This window comes from Cebus imitator, unplaced genomic scaffold (genome assembly GCF_001604975.1).
Source record: "Cebus imitator isolate Cc_AM_T3 unplaced genomic scaffold, Cebus_imitator-1.0 Scaffold594, whole genome shotgun sequence".
NCBI lineage: Eukaryota > Metazoa > Chordata > Mammalia > Primates > Cebidae > Cebus > Cebus imitator.
The window spans coordinates 57,047-80,381 of record NW_016107909.1 but is presented as its reverse complement, the minus strand read 5'-3'; the positions used below and the strand labels follow the sequence as shown (position 1 = coordinate 80,381).

Here is a 23,335-nt window from a genome sequence, read left to right as displayed (position 1 = left end):
TCAATTTTGTGATCACACCATGTGCAAATTTTAAAGACTATGTGATGAAAATATGGCAATTTGCTGTTATTTGTTAGGTCCACAAGTGAGACTCTAGGTAATTACTAAAAATTCCTTTGAGATTTTTCTTTGTTTGTAATAATTCGTATAATTTCAAAAACAAGAGATGATATTACAGGAAAATTTCTGAAATAAGATGAGATCAAATAGCATTGATTTGGTGACTGTGTAATCATTTATTTGACCCTTGTTCAATACTTAGAATGTGTTATTTAATTTATGCACTTTAATATTTGTAACATACACAGATAGGATTATAATTTAATTTACGTCTCCTCACATTATGTTCAACCTAAAGTGAACATGGCCCAAAGACTTGTTAGTAGCTTAATGGTCTGAAATTTAGAACATCTGTGCTGGGAGCTTCTTATAGGAATGAGAGAACAAACTTGAGGAGGCTCCTGGTAGGAAGGTGGTGATTAAGACAGAACATATTATGACTGAAAGGCCAGTTGGACTCTGATTGCAACTTATCTCAAAAGGCAATGCCAGATCGATGAAAGAGAGCCTTATGAGTAACAGCTCTTGAGAGGCAGGGAGTCCCATGTACAATGAGTGTCCAACCTAGAAAGCCCCAGAGTGTTAGCAGTCTCAACCTCGGAAATCCCACCTAACACAGTATATTAACTAATTGCTGGATTTAATGACAGAGAAAAGATGAGGCTTAAAAGAGATGTAATCAGCTTTTCATAGATTATAATAATATTGTAAAAGTCAAAATATGTATCAGTGTAAATACTTAAGAAACTTACAAACTTAGTAAATAATTTCATTTACATATTAAGTATATATATACATAAGAAAAGTACTTTTATTTCCTTTTACATAGTCATTTTAAAATTGGAATTAATTTATAAATATGCCTTATCAACATGTGTAAGAATTTCAAAATTTTCAGAAAAGTTGAGCCAATTTATTTATTTAATAAATTGAGTCCTTAAATTAAGACTTTAAATAAGCATATAAGCACTAAGATTATAAGACAGTAAAAAAATAAAAAGTTTAATGTATTTGTTTAATTAGTGTAAATATTATGAAACTGCATTTAGTGTATATCTTCACGTGTCTAAATATTTAATACATAATATTATTTGTTAAGCAGGTATTCTAATATCTTATATTTTTACTGTGTAAACAATTATTTGATGAATTTGCATTTCTTGAAGATTGAGAATGAAAAGTAGTATAGTGCTCTTAGTTTCAGAGCAAGCATCTCTTTATTTTTCTCCAGTATATTATACTTTTGATTTGAGAGAAAAAAAATTGTGCGTATTCCTGATTTTTGAAGAGTAGACATTTAAATCTTCTTTATTAAGTGTACTGTCATTTAATATTTTATAAAATCAGTAATTTAAACCATATATTTCTAATGGTTACTTATCTCAACATAAGCTGCTCATCTTGAATATCTTATTGACATTTTCTCTGTGTGAGAAAAGATTAGTTCCTTTTATTACTTGAGGAAAATAATGAGAGCGGTCTATTTTTCATCAAGTACACACACAAAATTGTGGTTGAATAATGGTAGAAATATAGGCCATGACATCTAGATGAGGTATATGAAAATATAGCAAACTTTTCTGAGTGTAATGCCCTATCATCATTTTTAGCAATTTATTGTCTGAGATCAGTAATGTTGGATATTTACAAGGGCTTATTTAAATAGAAAAAGAAAAATCATTATGTTTCTCATAACAAGCTAATTGCATAGAATACTCACCTGATTTGTGTGGTTTACTGAACTTTGTGAATTTTATATTTTTTACTTCTCTACATTCATATGTTTGTGCACTCACCAGGAATCAGCATATTGGAGGTCACCCTGTCACTTAAGATTATAGAAGTAATGACATCATGAAAACAGTGCTATCAGAAATAGGTATTCAGGTCCTTGTTTCACAAAGTGAGAGAAGAGAGTAAGGACGTCAAGGGAAATTAGAAAAAAAGAATGAGACATATTCACAAGTTAATGATCTGTGGGATTCTAGGCTGTATAGCTAAGATAAAATATAAAAATAGGAAAGTAGCATGTTTTCATTAAATTATTTGTGGCTGGAATTAACAGGATTACCCCATCAGGTCTTTCCTAAATTAGGGCAGATCTAGTCCCTCTTTTCTATCTTTCTGGTTTTATGAAATTTTGAACAGGAAAACAAACAACATTTTGTGACCAAGAATATGGCAGTTGCCACACAAGCCAGCAGGAACCCAATCACATCTATAGAGTGGTGCTGGAACCAGGTGAGGTTGTGGGCAGATGGCCGCAGGTGCTTGGCTCCTTTGTGGTGCATGACAAACTCAATCCAGAAGACTGCTCGATCCAGGGGCTTTACAGGTTGCTCATGGTGAATTCTTGATAATCTCATAGCATTCTCTTTATAACTGGAAGGCAAAAACACACATAGAAATTAGAAAGTTGTATTTTTGTTTTCGCAAAAGACAGATGGGTAAATAATAGTCTATGTTTTGCAAGTCAAAAATTTTTGAGTAAAAGACTGATTCTTTTTGTGATATGAACTTCATTGGTTGCATAGCATTAAAGAGATACAGTGAAGAGACTGAAAAAGAGTATATTCTTAACAAAATGGGGAAAAATAAAGATGTGAATAAAAGCTTAGTAAGCCAGTTGTTAACTTATACCTAATATTCCCATGAAGAAAGATTGACACTCTATGAACTATAATTTCCAGGACTATTCCAATTACCAAGGTGAGGAATGACTCAATAATATGGGGAAAAATTCCTTAAAAAGTCTACCGGGTTAATATTTAACATTTTTTGTTATAATGTATAACATAATCAATCTTTAATAATGTATAACATAATCTATGTATTACATAATCAGTCTTTACAAACAGTAGTACTTACAAGGAATCATTAATCACTGTTCTCAAAGCCCTGAGTAAATCCTCACTTGTCATAGTTTTGAAGTTTATTTCTACAGCTGCTCCTTTGGCCTTCATGTGAGCGATGTTATCAGGCTGATCACCAAATATGGGAATTCCCACCATAGGGACCCCATGGTAAATAGCTTCATAGATCCCATTTATTCCACCATGAGTGACAAAAGCTTTGGTTTTGGGATGACCTAGTATGAAAATTGGGTGATAAATGGTGATATATTTTATCATAAAATTTTAAAGTAATTTCAAGACTAAAAATGGGAATTTTGAGATAACTCACTAAAGCATACAGCATTTTCTTTAAAAGGTGAGCACATGGAGCACTGCTGCTAAAAATCATTTCTATCTTAAGAAAAGGAGGCATTAATTCCTTCTGCAGTTCCCTTCACTCTTACCTTAACAACGGAAGGTATGAATCTATACAAGTTTAGTCAACCCTTTAACTATATCTGCTTCAAAAGTGTAAGTAAAATAAAGTTTTATAATTTTAAAATATTTGTTGAATGTGTTAGCTGTTTCACATTTATTCATTTTTTCTTCATATAGTCCATATTTTTGCTTTCTCATAGTCCTACCAAGAAGATCATTCTGGGGTATCCAATCATACAGCTGAGTATTGGTTCCTAACGTGGATGGTGTTTTTCCTTTGTATCTCCATAACACCTGTGGAAGAAATACATGTATTTCATAGATCGAACCACAGGATATTAGCATTCTGAGGATGTAGGTATAGTTATAAATTATAAACCCACTGTACTTCAGGTGATGGTTGAGAGAGGGATATGTAGAAGTACTGTGTAAACACTGAAAGATACAGAAGGACATTTTACAAAAGGCATTTTAAAATAATATGTACCAGTTGCCTATTAACTATTATTACTTTATTATCAATTAAAAATATCTGAGAATGAGAACATAAATGAATAATTAAAAATAAGACAGCACTGGCTAATCAATTTTCATATGAGAATTAAAAATTTTATAAATACATGATCTATGTGTCATTTTAACTCACAGAACAATTCCAGTTCTACCATCAAATTTACAGTTCCCCACAGATAAAATTTGCTTTAGATATTGTGCATGTTTTAGATAATCAGTTGTCTTTTCTTCTCTATTTTCTTCCTGACCTCTGTTTTCTTATATTTAATTGTTTTATTGAAGAAGAACAAGATAGATAATTTATGTTCTATTGTTCAATGATAAATTTTGTTTGGGACTGTACCTTTTTTACATAATTGTTATTTGTGGGACACATATAAAAATTTCATGCATTTGAAAAGAAAGGATGGCACAGGTGTTTCAAACTACTTAACAGATAATTTCAAAATTAAAATTACAAGATCTCACATTCCTAATTACTATATTTGCCTTTACTGAGTTTGATGTATTTTAGCTAAATATAAAAGATATATTTTGGACAGTTCACATATAGCACTGCCTAAAGTGTGAAATTACAGTAATAACAAAGTTAAAATAAGTTGAGTATCATTATTAGATTCTTAAATAAGTTACTACGATGTAATTGTAATTGATATTTAACTCTTGAAAACTCTAATTATTTAGAAAGACTATGTTAATCTGACCTTTTATTTCTATGCAAAAGTACCCTGAATTCAATTTTTATACACACACATATGTGAAGAATATTCTTGAGACTGATTCTTCTCTATATTTTTTTATATCACTTTTCCCTTTTCTGGTCCTTGGAGGTAATACATGTCAGAACATTTTTTGGGATAGGTGGCACAAGCCTTTAGATTTCAAATTCTAAAATATGAGGTAGGGGCTTAATTTGTTATTTCTATTTAACTATAAACAAATGACAATCAAGAGCAGTGTTTTCATAGTAACAGCAATACTCAGTAGGCAAATGATCAGTTGTGCCCATATACACTACTATAATGCTTGACAAATTTTGGTATAAATTTTGGTGCCTGTTATGCTCAGTAGGAAATGAGATTCAAGATCCAAATAAAAGCCATACTTTCTCATTATGTGAGTAGCTGCTTATCAGGATTGGAGGTTTTACTGACCTTCTGTGGAATCTGGGCAAGGGCTGAAGCAATGATATTAGCTTTTTCTTCTGGAACATTTTGTAACAATGACCCCAGAGAAAACACCACAATGCCATCTTCCCCTGAACTCTGGACAAATTCTTCCATTTCCTGAAGACAAAAATGTCTCTGCATTACAGTGGTGTAATATTACAAAGATTAAAATAAAGGTTACTTACACGTCTAAAACAAAGAGAAATTATTAATGTATAGTTTCATGGCAGAGAAAGAGAATCTTTTACACACTATTGAAGGGAATGCAAATTGGTATAATCAGTAAGAAAAACAGTATGGCGGTTCCTCAAAAAATTGAAAATAAAACTACTATATGATACAATAATTTCATTACTGGCTATGTATTTAAATGAACTAAAATGTCATAGAGATATCTGTCATTCTATGTTTACATCACCATTATTCATATAGTCAAGAGATGAGTCAAACTAAACATTCATTAATGAAGAAATACATAAAGAAAATATAAAAAAATACACATATATGTCTATTCCATTGGATAAATATACACACACATTTGAATATATATATATATATATATAATGTATATATGGTGTGTGTGTGTGTATATATATATATATATATATCCATTCCATTATATATATGTAATCTTTATTTCTGTAATACATATATGTTTTCTCCAGTGTGTCTATATATATCAATTTCATTGGATATATATTGAAAAAAGAAGAATGGAATCTTGTCATTTGTAGCAACATGAATGGACCTGCAGGACATAATATTAAGTGAAATAATCCAGGCACAGAAAGACAAATAATGCATGGCATCCCTTATATGTGGAATGGTATCCCTTATAGGTGGAATCAAAAAATTTAATCATAATAGAAGTAGAGAGTAGAATTGTTACTACAGGATGAAGAGGTAGTAGGCAGGGCAAGGAGAAATGGTGGATCAGTATAGGTAAAGTTGTAATTAAGAAGAATAAGTTCTGTTACTATATTTTTGTAGTTGGGTAACTATAGCTAATAGCAATATATTACATATTTTAAACAGTTAGAAGGGAAGTTTTTTAATGTTATCACCACAAAGAAATGATAAATATTTAAGGTGATGAGTTCATTAACTATCCTGATGTAATTATTATGCAATGTATAAATGTGTTGCAGCACATCATACCTCTTAAACATGTGTAATTATTACTTCAATTTTTTAAATAATAAAAATAAATATTTAGTGTAAGGCAGCCCCAAAATCTGTCTCAAGTAAACTTTTAAAATTATAAGCACAAAAGCCTTTACTTAATATTACTGCTTGGATCTAACTTTTTAAAAGATATTACTTCTGTAATTATTTTCACGTGTGTGTGTGTGTGTTTGTGTGTGTGTAAAAGTGGCAATGTGAGAATAAGAAGTAGTTTGGCATGGGAGATTATCTAGAGAATGATGTAAATTTTCAGTTCTCCTTCTTTATCTCTATTTTAGATAAAGATACCATAGCTTAAGAGGGCTTGATTTTCAGGTATAAGTTTCCTGGTAAGTAAAATAATATTTATAATTAATAAATAAAATTATATTCATCAATACACATCTTAGTATACAACCAATATTTTTTCTGGAAATCCTATTGGCTCTGAAACCTTCCTAAAAGGATTTTGATTATATTCCCATAAAACAAGAAATAAGGGTTTTTCTTTTTCCATACCAGAAGCAGGTCTTAGTCAACATTAACACTGTTTAAAATCTTCCACCTTCTTCAATTTCCTCAGTGTGTTCAGTCAGTATCTTTACTTACACACTGCCTCCTGATAACCATCCTATAGGACAACTAGATACAACCCACTTGGTTTGCATCACTGACTCTCCGTACACCAAAAGGACTGTGCAGATATGCCAAAGTGACTACCTCTCAGTCTCAGAACGAATTCATGGAACTTGTGCCTGCTTGCATTAAACCTACCAATTACAGTTCCTCATTGGAAACCCACCTAAGTAACACCCTGGACGCCAGTTAACATTTTGGCACACAGATCCCTTACTCTCTTTCTTGGTCCCCATTCATTGGTTGAAAGCACTTTTCCCAAAAAGGTTTCTTCTTCCCAGTGGCTTTACAAGGAATGCTGAACTCTTTTCTCTAGAAATGGTGAAAGTACACTGCTTCTGTTGTTTTATGTATTTTGTTAAGTTGTGTCCTCTGTTTCTCACTTGACCAACACAAACATAACATCTCTCCTGGTTAGGGTTTCCTATAGAGTGGTTATGTTTGTAGAAATGAAGAAGACATAGGTCATACAAGAGACACAGTGGTGTCTTCCAGTGTAAACGCGTTTCTTATAAAAGACAATCTTGGTATCGATTGCACACTTAGGCATTAGACTGTTCATCAGAATAAAAGGTATCCCATGAGAGGGAGTTTATGAACATCCACAACTAAATACTCTAGAACATTGTCAGGTCAAGGCTAGAGCTAAGAGCCACTTTTGGGACAGAGAACTCAAGACATACTTACAAAACTAATAAAAAAAAACTGTAACAGGTATTACTTGCTTTTGCTTCTCAATACTATTTCCTTCAACATTCCTTGAAGTATAGATTTATTTCCTCTGATGATTCAGAAATACAGTATACAATTTTATTTTCTCTCCAAAAGAAACTTGTGATAAGGCTGAAAAATTATTTCTATGAGCTCTAGTTTGTGCTAATGACTATCATTAGATTTCTGTCTACAGAGAAAAAAACCTTGTTTTTCTCAAGTGATTTTTATAAAACCTAACCTAAAATTCTCACTAGCTCTAAGTAGATAGTCACAACTCAGAATCCATCATATGAATTACAAACAAGATTACTTCTAATTAAGCATTTGAGTAGAAGCCATCACTATCATTAAACACTTAAACTTTCAATTAATAGAAATTTTCCTTTATTTCTTGTCTTCCTTCATCACTTATTTTCTCTCACTCACCAATTCCTGTGGAATATGTTCAACATGTCTCATGAAAATACCCTTACTTCTGCACTATCATGATAAATGCTCTCAATCATAAGCTCAGTTTGATTGTGAGAAAGGCTAGAGCATTCTTTATAGTGATCTTCATGGCTCCAATTTTCTATTAATTCAACTTATTATCCAAACTATTTTAATACTAGTATTTTAAAATCTACTCTAATCATGTCATTCTTCTGCTGAATTTCTCAATATAATGCCAAAAAGACATGTATCATCTATGAGAGCCCCTGTGACATGGAAAATAAATAGTTGCAAACAGAAGACATTCGACATCATCTTTCTATAACTAAGTCTGTTTAATTTTTTAAGAGAAAACTGAAATCATGTTTTTAAGTACATACTATTTCTTAATACAATAGTCTTACCTTAGGCAAAGGCTTCGCAGGTTTACAGTGCAATCCTCCAACAAACTCAAAATTAGGTTGGTATGGTTGAGGAAATTCAAAATCCCAATTTGTTCGTATTAGCCATATGTCAGCTTTTCCCACAGTCTCACATAATGTAGTAGGCCTTCCTAAATAAAAGAAATAATAGTTAGAATGAATTAGCATACAATTTAAATAAAAAATTGTACCACTAATTTTTCAATAAACTATTAAGAATATAATAATTTTAGTCCCTCTAGAGCAATATGGCTTTTAGATGTTAAGTGGGAGGGGACATTAATGAAATAATAAAGAAGAAAAGAAGAAAAAAAAAAGAAAGGAAGGATAAAAGGAAGAAGAGAAGGAAGGACAGGGAAAGGAAGAAGGAAAGGAAGAAAGGAAGGATGTAACATTTAAGTGTATTTTCACGACTAAAAAAAAGACCCAATTCCAAACTACAAAAACATTTATTACTTATTTTTTTGCCTTTCCAAGTGAATTTCATATGATAGATTAGTCCCACAGTAACTTCACCAAATCACATCTCTATGTTTTCTAATCTACAGTCAGGGTTATATCTTTCAATAATTCCACCAGGATCAGTCCACTTTAACTTGCTGTATTGCACATCATTATTTCAATTGATAGGCTACTGTTTTACTAGTAGGAATTCCTTGACTGATTTTTACCCATGACAATTCTCTGGACTGTGAAGCATGCATGTACATACTATGACTACCATACACATACTTTAGTGTTTCACTCAAATGATGTGTTTTGAAGGAAAACATATTTTCCAGTTATAATTTTAGGTTTTTAATCAGAAGGATGACTAATTGCAAATAACTAAATACTTAGTATATCTTTACAAAAACATATTTTGCAACCAATAACAAGATAAAACCCCTTAAGATAATTTGTTTCTCTTTAAAATTCTAATCAAAGTTGATGGTGTTATATACCATAGTATGGAGAGCCTCTGTTTAAGGTCATCGCATATTAATGTTTGAGGTTATTTCCTAGATCATAAATCCAAATGCCTTTAATTTGATAGTGAATGAATTTTACAGAAGATACTCAGTTTGAAATTATCAGAAATTAGAATAGAGCTATCTCTCAGCTTTCAAGCAAATGCATTTATGTCCTTTAGATTTGTTGTTTTCTGTGCCTCACATGCTGCCTGCATTACCAACCTCTAGGTGATTTTCATTAACATGATGTTAGGCCTCGTTTAAGAAAGACTCAGTTTTAAACAATTGGAGTCAGTTTATATTTAAAGGATTAATTCACAGTAACGTGTATAAAGATGATCAAATGAAAGAAAATTAAATTTGCTTTTTATACTAAAGTAGTTAAATAATTTCACATCTTATTTGAAATGCCATACATACATATCTTGGAGATATTGTAGGTTAAGTTGCAGTTCATCTCAATAAAAGGAATATGCCAGTAAAGTGATTCACACAAATTTGGGTCTGAGGGCATACTTTTATATGTTTAACATGTCTGAAAACAAGTACATGCCTTAATTAAAAGTATGGCTAAAAAGTGCTAATAATCAGCTGAGCTTCAGCAAGTGAGTTTTTTTTTTTTTTTTTTTTTTTTTTTTTTTCTGGTTTAGTGTCTTGCCTCAATATTGATTACTGTTGATTGATCAGGGTGGTTTTTGCTTAAGGTTGGGGTTGATGGGCAATTTTTAAAATTAGACAACAGTGAAGATTGTTGCATAAATTGACTTATCCTTTCCTGAAAGATTTCTCTGTAGCCTGTGATGATGTTTCATAGCAATTTACCCACAGTAGAATTTCTTTCAAAATTTGAGTCAATACTCTCAAATCCTAATGCTGCCTTATCAACTAAGTTTGTGTAATATTCTAAGTCATTTGTAGACATTTTAACAATGTCCACAGTATTTTCACTGGGAGCAGATTCCATCTCAAGAAACCAATTTATTTGTTCATCTATAAAAAATACCTGTTAAAAAGCACCTCCTCAACTGTTTTAGTTTTATCATGATATTATAGCAATTTAGACACACCTTCAGGCCCGCTTATAATTCTATTTCTTAATCTTTGATCACCCCATCTACAGTTAATTCCTCAAATGATGTCTTGAATCCCTCAAAATCATCAAGGAGAGTTGGAATCAACTTCTTCCAAACTCTTGTTAATGTTAATATGTTGACTTCCTCTCATGAATTATGAATAATCTTAATGTAATGTAGAATGGTAAATCCTTTTGAGAAGATTTTCAATATATTTTCCCCATAAGTGAGAGCTATAGCCTTATAAAATATATTTCTAGTGTAAGGCTTGAAAGTTGAGGTTATACCTTGATCCATAGGATGTAAAATGGGGATAATGATAGCAAGTGTGTAAACAACATTAATATCTGCACATCTTAATCAGAGCTCTTGAGTCACCAGGTGAATTGTAAATAAGCAACAATATTTTTAAATGAATCTTCTTTTTTGAGCAATATATCTCAACAGTGTGCTTAAAATATTTTATAAGCTATGTTGTATATAGATGTGATATCATCCAGGCTTTGTTCTTCCATTGATAGAACACAGGCAAAGTAGATTTGATGTAATTATTGAGAGTCCTCTATAATTATTACAATAGTAAATGAGCATTGGCTTTAACTTTGTCATCAGCTGCATTAGCCACTACAAGAGATTCAGCCTGCACTTCGCAGTTTTGAAGGCAAGTGTTGACTTCTATGAAAGTCTTAAATGGCATCTTTTTCCAACAGAAGGCTGTTTTGTCTACATTGAAATCCTTTTGTTTAGTGTAGTCTCCTTTACTGACTATATTAGCTAGGTCTTCTTTATAATTTTCTACGGCTTCACATTGAACTTTTACATGGTGGAGGCAGTTTCTTTCTTTAAACCTCATTAGTCAACCTCTGCTAGCGTCAGTCTATTTTTCTGCATCTTCTTTTCCTCTCTGAGGCTTCATGTAATTGAATGGTTAGGGCTTTGATATGTGTTAGTTTTTAGCTAAAGCCAAACTTAAGGCAATGTTGTGGCTGGGTTTAATTTTTTTTTTCTTTTTTCTTTTCTTCTTCTTCTTCTTTTTATTTTTTTAGTAGTGGTCTTGCTTTATCACCTGTGTGGAGTGCAGTGAAACAATTATAGCTCACTGCAGCCTTGAACTTCAAACTTTTGGGCTCAAGTCATTCTTCCACCTGAGCCTCTGGGATTATAGATATGAATCACTGCAGCCTGCTAGCTAATTTGATTTTCTATCTAGACAACTACAACTTTCTCTATATCAGCACTGATAATGTTTGTTTGTTCTTATCATTTGTATGTAGCACTTTTAGTTTCCTCCAAAAACTTTCCTTTGCATTCACAACTTGTTTAATTGTTTGGCACAATAGGTGTAGCTTTTGGCCTGTCCTAGTCTTTGTTGCTATCAAGGAATAACTGAGGCTGTTTAATTTATAAAAGAAGAAGGTTTATGTGGCTCACAATTCTTCAGGGTATAAAAGAAGCATGGCACCAATATCTGTGTCTGGTGAAGACCTCTGGTTCCCTCTACTCATTGTAGAAGATGTTGGAAGCCAACAAGTGCAGGGATCAGATAGCAAGAGATTAAGAAACAGAAAGAGGGTGATGTTCCTAGCTCTTCTTAATAATTATCTCTCCTGGGATCTAACAGAGTGAGAACTCACTTGCCCTTTTCACCAGGGAGAGCACTAAAGTATTCATAAGGGATCTACTCTCATGACCCTAAAACCTCCTATCAAGCTCTACCTCAAATATCGGTGATCAAATTTCAACATAGGATTTTGAAGGGGCAGGCAAACCATATTTAAACTATAGTACTCATTAAACATATTCCTTTCAACATTTTGATTTAAATTGAGGGACCTGCTACTCTTCTTTTCACTGGAACATGTAGAGGTCATTTGTATGTTATATTCCTGTGTCTCAGGATATAGAAAGGCCTGAGAAGAAGTGGGATGGGAAGACAAATCAGTGGAGCAGTTAGTACATGCACAACATTTATAATTTAGTTTGCTGTCTTATATATTAACAGATCAAAGTGCCCTAAAACTAGTACAAATGTAACCATCAAAGATCACTGATCCCAGATCACCATAAGAGAGATAATAATAAAAAAATTGAAAAAGTATGATAAATGCCAATATGTGATATAGAGTCAAAAAGTATGCACTTGCTGTTGGAAATATTATGCCAAATTGATTTGCTTCATTCAGAGTTTTCACAAACATTTAATTTGTAAACTACAATTTTTGTGAAGGACAGTAAAGCAAAGTATAATCAAATGAAACATGTCTGTTCATATAAACTTATGGAGATTAAACAATGAATTAAAATTTGCTGATATCTCTTTTCTTATAGTTGTTTTGATATGTACAACTGATTTATATACACAATTGATAATTCTATAAAGCGTGTAATAATCAATAATTTAGTAAGTCGAAGCTACAGGATAAATCTAGTTATTGAATAAATTTATTATTTCAAGCTACTCAATGATCAAGTGAAAATATTTTTTTAAAGAATTGTTGGGGGCTTTCTGAATGCATGGCCAGAACATATTTTTGTCTATAGGAAAATGTTCTTTCACTGCTTTTTTCAGTTTTGGTAATATTTTTGTCTTATTTTAAATTTCATTCTTATCAAGGGGCTTAATTATAGTCCTGTTATACCAAATTTTGGCGGTGACTTTCATCTCTTTATGTAGATGAGGCCAAGATGTTTGTATTATTTACCTACATCCATAAAGCCTAGTAGGATATCTGCAGCTAGGCAGAGCTTACTGATTACTAAATTAATTAAAGAGAATCAATGCATGTAAATTCAAATCATGTCTAGAGCTACAGATATTTGAAGCGGGATCCTATGAACATTAGTTCTGTGAAACAGTTTATGTATTAGAATTCAGTGGAATGCATTAAACAATATTTTAGTGTCTAATATAATTGTTTCTTTGTTCATGTTTCTACATATTTCTCAAACATAGTTGGATTAAAAATACATCTTGCATTGACCACCTCAGATCACAACTTTGTATGAAAATTACAAAGCCAAACAACTTTTTGTAAGTAAAGCAAACAAATAAAAATAAGTCAAATGGATGTGTATCAGTAAAGTAAAACTTCTACTATATTATGCCCTACAAGACCTTAAGTCTTTTAACTTTTTATAATATGTTTTCAAGTTTCTGTGAAGTACTCATGTAAGAAATTAAAGAATTCTAGAAAGTATTTCAATTTAACCACTCAATAATTCAAAGAGAACTTTCTGAAGATCTTTTTTTTTTAAATTTATGATGAGGGAGAAAAGAATGATTTGCATCTTATTTCAATAGAAATGGTAAAAAATTAAGAGTAACAGTCAATGATTCTCAAAAATATGTGATGTAGATTTGGGCTATTTGGAGGAAATACAAAATATAATCTCTGTTAATGATGATTATTTTTAAGTTTATTACTGGTATTAAGAAAGTAGGTTATCTTACTCTTACAACAAATATACTTTCTTTATGAAGAACAGCTACAACATTTTCTAAAATAAAAACTCATTATACTGCATATATGTGTCATTGACTGTGTATGACAGTTTTTTAAAAATATATCTTTTGATAACTAAATTAAAAATAAAACAAGAGTCTCTTACCTAATACCTTACTATAAAACTCTTCCCAGAAATGATGGTCATAATCCTGAATGCAGAAGTTGAAGAGAACTGAAAACATTGAATTTTGTACTCTTTCCAGAAAGGTCATTTTGTCTGTTAGTCCTGTCATAGGTACAGGTACATAGGAAAGTGGTGCTGGAAGTTTCCCACAGCTTCGCTCCATATTGCCTCCTACAGAAACTCTAAGTGTGAGCACAAAAGGAACTGCAAGCAACTCAGCCATAAGGTCTCCACAGGGCATCACAGGGTCTATAAGCATTACATCATAGTTGGTTTCCTGTAGCTTCTCCATAAGTGTCTGATTATAGATAAAGCTCTCACATATCATTTTGAGAGTTTCTTTTATTTCAACAAAAAAATTATTTAATTTTATAACTGATTGCCAGGGTGGTAAGCCTGGCAAGACATTCAGAACTAGGTCAATAAATTTTTCTTGATCATCTGTTTTGTCCTGTGGCATATGGACCACCTCAAATTTCAGTGCAGAAGGCTTCCTATAGTCAATTAAGAAAGCCTTTGTGTGAGTCAATACAGTTACCTCGTGGCCCCTCGATATGAGTTCCTCCAGAATGACCTTGATATTAAGCCAATGGCTCATGTCACAGGGCCACACCAGGACCTTCCCACAGAATCCATAGCCAGCAAAGAAGAGTTGCAGGAGCAGAAATACCAAAGCTGACTTCTCAGACTTCATAACGGCAGCTTTCTCACACACTGGTTGGCAATGGCTTTGTAGTTACTAAGCATAGAGCTGAAATGGCAATATAAGCACAGAAGTTAAAATTTAATCTTTTAAGGGTAAAGTTCACTGATTGTTTGACAGTTTAACATTTATTGAAGGTATCATAAAGAAATGCAAGGTATCAGGAAAAGTTGTTCTAATCTTTTAGAACTTAGACATAAATTACATAAACATATTTTTATTATTTGGATTGATTTTTTTTAAGTTAAAGTCTTTAGATTTAATAATGTATGGGCAGAAATATATGCACACAACCACACTTACATTCATTCCACACTAAGTCCAAGGTGTCATATGGTTTAGGAGAACACATGTTCCACATCCCTTTCTCACAAAGACAATACAATAATTTACAGAGAATACACTTGGAGACTTTGGGTAACTATTTTGATTAATTTTATATAATAAGTACACAGTGTTTAGTATTTCGGAGAGGGAAAAAACACAATTGCTTCAATATGGGATAATTAATAAAAGCTGTAGTAAGGCAATTGGCTTAGGAGGGGATATAAAAGCTTTGGTAGAATTTCTTGTCACCAAAGGAGAAATTTCGCCATTAATAAAAGCATGACAAAAGTATAGAATATTTGAAAATCATTCCAGTGGGTTGTGATCACAGAGAAAGTTGAGGACAGGATGTTACAGAAGAAAGTTAGTTTGAAATAGAACCTAATTTTAAATAAAGGCATGGGTTTGAATGATAGCAAGAAATTCTTGCATCTCTACATAGAATGGTATGTAAAGGTAAGAGTTTAAAAACAGAAAATGATACAAATTGTATATTGGTTACTGAGATGTGTCAACCTCATGTTAATGGAATGAAACATAAATTGTTAATAGTAAATGTGAGAAATCAATTTGAAATTTGTATTTACTGATAATATCTGAGATAGGAAAAAATGTACAGGAGAAAAGACATGGTTGTGGTTTCTGTCTTAAGAAGCAGAAGGCTAATAATGACATTAGATAAAATATGCACAAAATTTACAGCAGTTTTCAGAATCAATATGATCTAACTGGGATATTTTTCCTGTAGCTACTATTCTAATTATTAAACAACTCTATGTAGATATTGTTAAACACACACTCTGAATGAAGAGACATCCTAAACTTTGTGTGAATAACATGGCTGTTTATTCACCCAGGTGTTGGTGGGCTGAGTCTGAAAAGAGAGTCAGCAGAGGATAGTGATCCCACTGCCTACCCTAAATCAGTTAGTTTTATAGGTTCAGGGTAGGCAGTGGAACGTTACAGAAGTTTACAATTCAGGGTAGTTTTTGCAAGCTGGGAGCAGGTCAAAAGGACTGGAGTCATGAGGTTGGCCTATCAGTTGAGTAAGGTCGGTTACACAGTACAGTTGCCTTACCAGTTGAGGTGGGAATAAGGAACAATAGAAGAATATCTCAGAGTTAATTAGGCTCTGCAGGGGTTGGTTGTTATTCTCCTTTTTGTGTGTGTGTGTTTTTTTCAGTTACTTCAGACTTTCTATTTCCAGGAACTGATCTGGAGCATACATGCAGGCCACAGAGGTCATCATGATGTAGTCCATAGTGCATTCAGTCAGCCTAAAAGACGTTACATTCATGTCTTTTTATGTTAGTAGTATAAAGGAAAAAGAAATGAAGAGTAAAGGGTGGTGTAATATCAGGAAGGCCGGCACAGAGGGGTGATGGAGTGATGTTTCTCAGGGCTTCTTCAAGTGGAATTGTGGGTGGCATGGAAAACAAAAAATGAGAAAAATTTAGACTTCTGGGAGATCTCAGGGCAAGGTGTGACATTGTGGGGTTGTTAGAGGGAGCATTTATTGTATTGACTGATTGGTTATCACTTGTGTATGATTTTGTAGGAATTGAGAGATTAATTGGAAAACACAGGGTCCAAATAATAGAAGGAGAAAGATAGGTATCTGGACTAAGGATTGAAAGAAGCCATAACATACAGTTAGGGAGTGTCCAGCCAGTCCAGTGAGGTCCAGAATAACCATTTGCCTGATTAGCCAGCTTTTGGGCTCTGTCTTTCAATCTATTGATGGGATCATATGTGAGGTCAGACTGGTTTACATAAAAACAACATTCTTCCTTTAGGAATAGGAAAATACCTCCTTTTTCCGGAGTCAGTAAATCAATACCTCTGTGGTTTTGGAGGACAATTGCAGCCAGGGAATTTACTTGAACTTGAAGAAGGGATAATGATTGAATTAATTCTACAATGCTATCAGAGAAATCATTAGAGAGGCTATGGAAGGTGATGATTGAAGTGGTAAGGCCTGCTATGACTGTGCTGAGTGCAGTAGTAATTCCTAACCCTACAAGTAAGGGGATCAATAAAATGACCTGCTTATATCATGTTGGGACCCCAAGAGGGCTGGGAGGCTTTTGTCTCTGTTGGCAAACTGAATTTTGGGAGTATGAAAAACTGGAGTACAGGTGCCTGTCCAGTTGGTAGGAAGGCAGATGTAAGAAGAAGAACCACAGAGGAAGAAAGTTCTTGTCTTAGACAGAACTAGAAGTGTAAACTGAAATAGTGAGAAAGTGTTCTGAGGGGGATGGGGCTTTGGACCCAAATGCCAAGGGGACCAGCAAGGGCTGCAGCTGTTGAAGGTTGTAGTGGAGTTTGGTATGGTAACTGTGTGGAGACTTTCGTTTTCATGGTGTAGGAGGAAGCATGTGTTATCTATAAGTAACCAGTCACTTTCATTAAAAAGATTGAGTATGAGCAGACAGGAAGAGGGGTCTGGAAGAGAGGAGCATGGTGTAGGAGGAAGCACGTGGTATCTATAAGTAATCATTCACTTTCATGGCATAGGAGAAAGCATCTGGTATCTACAAGTAACCCCTAACTTTCATTAACAAGATTGGGTATGAGCAGACAGAAAGAGGGGTCTGGAAGAGGGGTCTGAGGAGCAAGGGGAGGGCAGCCAAGGATGGAGTGAGAGACAGGGTAAATGCCTACCTAGGAAAAACTTGAAGTTGATTTGTCAATCTTGTGTAGGGGAAATTATGCAGGCCTGATGTGTAGGAAAAGGAGGGGGTCTGAGAAAGCCTAGCGGAGTAGTAGAATGACAGATAATAGAACATTGAAATGTGATTGTTTTGAGAATGGACTTCCATGATGGAAAAGAAATAAGGGGTTCTAAAAGATGAGCCAGAGACTTGTATTCTACATGGAAATGGTAATGAAATTATGAGAGGATAGAGTGAGCTTGTGAGGCACGGAGGAGGAACTTCCCATTGTATAAGACCCATTTGCCTCATGTAGGAATCAACTGGTAAAGTGAGTTTTCACAGGAAAAATACGTAAGGGAGATAGATGAGAAGGGAAAATACTGGCCTTGTTGGGGAGATGCTGGGATGTCTGTTGCTTCTTGCTGCTTCTTTGGCTGTTTTGTTGCCTAAGGCATTTCCTTGGGCAAAAGAATCTGATGGCTTTTGCTATCCTCTGCAGTGGATAACTCTTGCCTTAGCTGGAAGAAAAGCAGCCTTAAGGAAGGCCTTTATTAAAGGGACATTGATAATAGAGGACCCCTATGTGGTGAGAAAACTTCTTTCTGCCCATAGGACAGGATAGTGGTGTAGAATGTGGAAGGCATATTTAGTCAGTTTAGATATTAACATGTAGTCCTTTGGCAAGAGTAAGAGCATGTGTTAAGGCAATTTTGTTACCTTGCTGAGAAGTGGTGGTTGGGGGGAGTGTGACAGCCTCAATAACAGATGAGTGGGATACAACAGCATAACCAGCTTTGGCTAGTGCCAACCAACTGGTCTTTGAAGAGCTGCAATCAGTAAACCATGTGTGATCTGGGTCTGGAATAGGAAAAAGAGAAATATGTGGAAATAGGGAGGATGCTATATAGATTAGGGAGATACTGTCTTCTGTATCTCCCTAATGGGGTTAAGGGTTTACGTATTAAGTGAGGGGCTGGTTTGAAGTCATGTTCAAGAGCAATTGTTACTGTGGGGATTTCAATAAAGAGTATATAAATCTGGAGAAGGTGAGGGGCTGAAAGTAAGTGTGTGAGGTGTGAAGAGGAAACTAAACTTTGGAGATTGTGAGAGCTATAGGGAGTAAGTGGAGCACAGCCTATAATTTTAAGAGATTCTGGGAGTATTATGAGCCACAGTGGCTATAGCATGAAAACATGATGGCCAGCCTAGGACTGTGAGGTCAAGTTGTTTAGACAAGAAGACAACTGTTCGTGGGTCTGGCTCTTGTATGAGAACTTCAAGTGTGCTGCGTTTTATTTCTACCGTGTGAAGGGAGTTGGGTTGGGAGGAGTAGGGTCGTGCTAGGTATAGGGCTGTTTCTAAGACTTTCTTTAGAGAACGTGGAATGGGGGATAATTTGGGGTCTATGGGTTTAACTAAGTTTCCTTTTGTAAGTTTATAAAGCGGTTTGGTTAGGAGGGAAAACCTGGTATCCAAGCATCTGGCTGTCCTTGAAAAGAAGACAGCATGGAGTGGGTGGCCCTGTGTTAATTAAAAAGGGGATGGACTAAGAAGCAAAAGTATCTTACAATGCCTAGGAAGAAGAGAATCTGTTGTTTAGTAAATGGGGTTGGGGTTTGGGAAATTAATTGGATGCAGTTGGCAGGAAGAGCACCTGTATGCTGGCAAAGTATTGTACCTAGACAGGTAATTGATGAGGAAGAGATTTGGGCTTTAGGAAAAAGTGTTTTTGAGGTTAAGAACAGAATAGTGAGTTGTGGAAGAGGGTATAAAAGATAGGAGAGTATAAGGGTTTGGTACAACTGGGGGGATGGAAAGTACAATCTGACTGATGAAGCAGAGGTCTTGAACTAGTCTGTAGCTGGTTTTTGGACAGGTAGGATAGGGTAATTGTAAGGAGAGTTTGTAAGAATTAAAAAGGCATGTTGTAATAGACAGGTGATAACAAGCTTTAGGCCTTTTAAAGCCTGTTGTGGGATGGGGTAGTGGAGCTGGGCCAGATAATGGTGGCTATGTTTTAATGAGATGGTGAGGGGTGAGTGGACAATGGATGGGGAGGTGGTATCCCACACCCTAGGTTAAGGTAGGGGAACATAAGAGGAGCTATTGAGGTAGGTACAGGTTCAGGGAGGAGGGCAGTAATGAGGTCTGCGTGTAGCCCAGGAGTCGTTAAGGAGGCAGACAATTTTGTTAGGATATCTTGCCTAATGGGGAATTGGACGAGTGAGTATGATTAGAAAAGAATGTGGAAAGGAATGCTGGCCTGACACCAGACTTGGGGAGTTTTGAGAGGCCTGGAGGCCCTGCCATCAATTCCCACAACAATTATGGAGGCTAAGGAGACAGATCTTTGTAAAGAAGGCAGCGTGGAGTAGGTGGCCCCTGTATTTGATTAAGAAGGGGTTGAACTTACCCTCCACCATAAGTGTTACCTGAAGCTCGGCATTCATGATGGCCCAGGGGGCTTCTGAGGTGTTCAGACAGCATTAGTTTTCAGCCACCAAGCTACAGTAGTGTGAGTCAGACAGTTCGACTTCCAGTGGGGGCCCTGCACAGATAGTGCAGGGCTTAGGAGGAATCTCAGGCTGTGGGCATTCCTTGGCCCAGTGGCCAGGTTTTTGACACTTGAAGCAAGGTGTAGGAGGGGTGGCTGGACACTGCAGTCTGGGCTCTTTGAATTCTTTGTGAGCCAGTGGTGTGACCGGGTTTGTTTTATGGCAGAGGAAAGCATTTGTGGTTCTGAGATGTGTTGCCACTGGGCAGTGATTTGCCTGCCTCAGCCTCCCAAAGTGCTGGGATTACAGGCATGAGCCACTGTGCCCAGCCAGTAATTTTTTTAGAGTAACCAGATTTCAGTAATATTTGAAAGTTTATACTGAAGAGGAATAATTTTTTCAAAGCTACTTATTGTGGTCAGGTGCAGTGGAACTCTTTATATATTTAGTAGGATCTGATGAAAAGGAGCCTAGAAGTTGGCCAATTTGAGAAAGGTGGAATAAAGAGAAACATACACCCTAACTATGCCTTTGGCTCCAGCCACCTCTTAAAGGGGGAATTGTTGGGCAGGGGCAGAGGAGTTAGCTGTGGGACTAAACTGTAATCCAGACCTGGTATGAGGTGGGGAGGTGACAAGAGGGGCATAAGGAGGTAGGTTGTGGGCAGAGGAAGAGAAGGGAGGCTCTGGGGGGGGGTGCCTGGATTAGGGCTTGGTTTGGACAGGCGGGGAGGAGAAAGGTTGGAAGGGTTGATGAACAAGGGGGATTTTGAGTTACTAGTGGAGGTAGGAGGGGCAGATGGAAGGGAGAGAAGGAAAATTTTTTACAGATTGCATTGAGAGCAGAGATTAGGGAGGCATTGTCATGTGAAAAAATGGATATTGAGGACCTCAGACCATCTGCCCATTTGTTGACAAAAATTGTCTAGGTCTCACAGAATAGAAAAATGAAAAATGCCATTTTCTGGCCATGGGAAACCATTGCCTAATTTGTATTGAGGCCAATCCATGTTACAGAAAACAAACAAACAAATAAAACAAACAAACAAACAAAATGAGATGTTTAGGTTTCAGATTGGGTGATAGTTGAAGAGGTTTTAGGATTTTTAGAATGCAGGCTAGAGGTGATGACAGAGGAATAGAGGGCAGAATATTGCCCTGGTAAAGGAGGTAAGTTTTTTTTTTATTGCATTTTAGGTTTTGGGTACATGTGAAGAACATGCAAGATTGTTGCATAGGTACACACATGGCAGTGTGATGTGCTGCCTTCCTCCCCATCACCTATATCTGTCACTTCTCCCCATGCTATCTCTCCCCAACTCCCCACCCCCCACTGTCCCTTCCCTATTTCACCCCCTACAGACCCCAGTGTGTGATGCTCCCCACCCTGTGTCCATGTGTTCTCCTTGTTCAACACCCACCTATGAGTGAGAACATGCGGTGTTTGATTTTCTGTGTTTTTAGGAGAGAAATAGAGATGAAGAGAAGGAGTGAGCAGCTACCAGGGTTTTTAGTAGGCATCCCTGACTGAGTCCTGGGCTGTAACATGGATGAGTGATCAAGGCAGGCATCCCTGCTATTGACCAGAAACCAAGGGAAGATTGTCTTCCAGAGTCTGAGACCAACATTGGAGTTTTTGAGTGAGAGGGAGAGACTTGTCTCCTGTGACTCTACACAAATAAAGAGTGTCTCCTTTGTCTCTACTAGAAGGAGAAGGATTTAAAGGAAAAAAAGAGAGAAAGAGAGACTTTTCTCCTTTTCTTTAAAGGGAAAGAGAAAGACAGAGGGAGAGATTTGTCTTCTTTTGTCTAATGAGAAAGAGGAAGAGATTTCTCTCCTTTACAGGAAAAAACAGAGAAGAGAGGGAGAGATACTTGTCTTCTTTTCTTCTCTAGAAGGAGTATTTAAAGGAAGAGAGAGAGAGAGAGAGAGAGAGGGAGAGGGAGAGAGACTGCTTACTCAATCTGTAGGTGGCTGGTCTGATGTGCTGAGGTTGCAGGTGGGTCTCTTCACAGAGGAAATGCAGGGACAGGGGACTCATCTCCCCAAAGGAGTATCCCTGTCCTGAGTTTCAGCACCAAATGTTAAACATGCGTTCTGAATGAAGATACCCCCTAAATAGGCTTTGTGTGAGTAACATGGCTGTTTATTCATCTGGGTGCGGGCAGCCTGAGTCCACAAAGAGAGTCAGCAGAGGCCAATAGGATAAGAGTTAGTTTTATAGGTTTGGGGTAGACAATGAAAAGTTACAGAAATTGCATTTCAGGGTGGTTTTTGCAAGCTGGGAGGGTGTCATAGGGTCTGGAGTGACGAGGTTGACCTATCAATTGAGCAAGATTGGTTACACAGTACAGTTGCCTTATCAGTTGAGGTGGGAATAAGGAACAATAGAAGAATGTCTCAAAGTTAATTAGCTCTGCAGGGGTTGGTCATTCTTCTCCTTTTTGTGGTTTTTAAATTACTTCAGACTTTCTAGTTCCAGGAACTCATCGGTAGTGTACATGCAGGTCACAGAGGTTACCATGGCATAGTCCATGGTGCAGTCAGTCAGCCCAAAATATCTTACAGATGTGAACCAAAAAATAAAATTTTAAGCTTCTCCAACCATCTGAAGGACCCTATGCTCAGCAAAAAACATTTCAAAGTTAATCTGAAAAAATTATTCAGGCAATGATGGGAAGTGGGGTAGAATAGCACATGTCTCATTATTCCCTCTTTCCTTTTTGAATTCAGGAAAAACTTACTAGCATTACCATCAACGCAGACCTTAACATCAATAGAACAGATTCATTACATTTCCTAAGAAACATTTACAATCTATTCTCTCTGGAGTCTGTTTCTTGACAGCTTTAGCTGCATGATAAAACCTTGGTATTCACAGCTCCTTATCTTAACCCAGAAATTCTTTTCTATTAATTATAAATCTTTAGACAACAACATAACTCAACCAATTGCCAGTAGACAGTCTTTGAATTATCTTATGACCTGGATGCCCCCACTTCCAGTTGTCCTGCCTATCAAGACTGAGTAAATGTATAACTTACATGTGTTCATTGATGTCTAATGCCTCTCTAAATTGTATAAAACTAAGCTGTAGCTTGAGCACCATGGGCATG

The 23,335-nt window shown here is 35.6% G+C and overlaps 1 protein-coding gene across 1 annotated transcript; it reads right to left on the bottom strand.

The window, feature by feature from the left end:
• Window positions 1–216: 216 nt before the first annotated feature.
• Window positions 217–14,798, bottom strand: UGT2A3 (UDP glucuronosyltransferase family 2 member A3). The gene is made up of 6 exons (XM_017516567.2): window positions 14,018–14,798; window positions 8,365–8,513; window positions 5,000–5,131; window positions 3,539–3,626; window positions 2,929–3,148; window positions 217–2,442 (listed from the first exon to the last, which is right to left on the bottom strand). Exons 1-6 carry the CDS (start codon window positions 14,730–14,732, stop codon window positions 2,163–2,165), a joined length of 1,584 nt encoding a protein of 527 aa, XP_017372056.1. The 5' UTR covers window positions 14,733–14,798; the 3' UTR covers window positions 217–2,162.
• Window positions 14,799–23,335: the final 8,537 nt, after the last annotated feature.

Coding starts and splice junctions, on each gene's coding strand:
- UGT2A3 (XM_017516567.2), bottom strand. CDS start 14,732: ATGAAGTCTGAGAAGTCAGCTTTGGTATTTCTGCTCCTGCAACTCTTC. Junction 5,132..8,364: donor CTGCGAAGCCTTTGCCTAAG/GTAAGACTATTG, acceptor TTTTGTCTTCAG/GAAATGGAAGAATTTGTCCA. Junction 3,627..4,999: donor TTGCCCAGATTCCACAGAAG/GTCAGTAAAACC, acceptor TTTCTTCCACAG/GTGTTATGGAGATACAAAGG.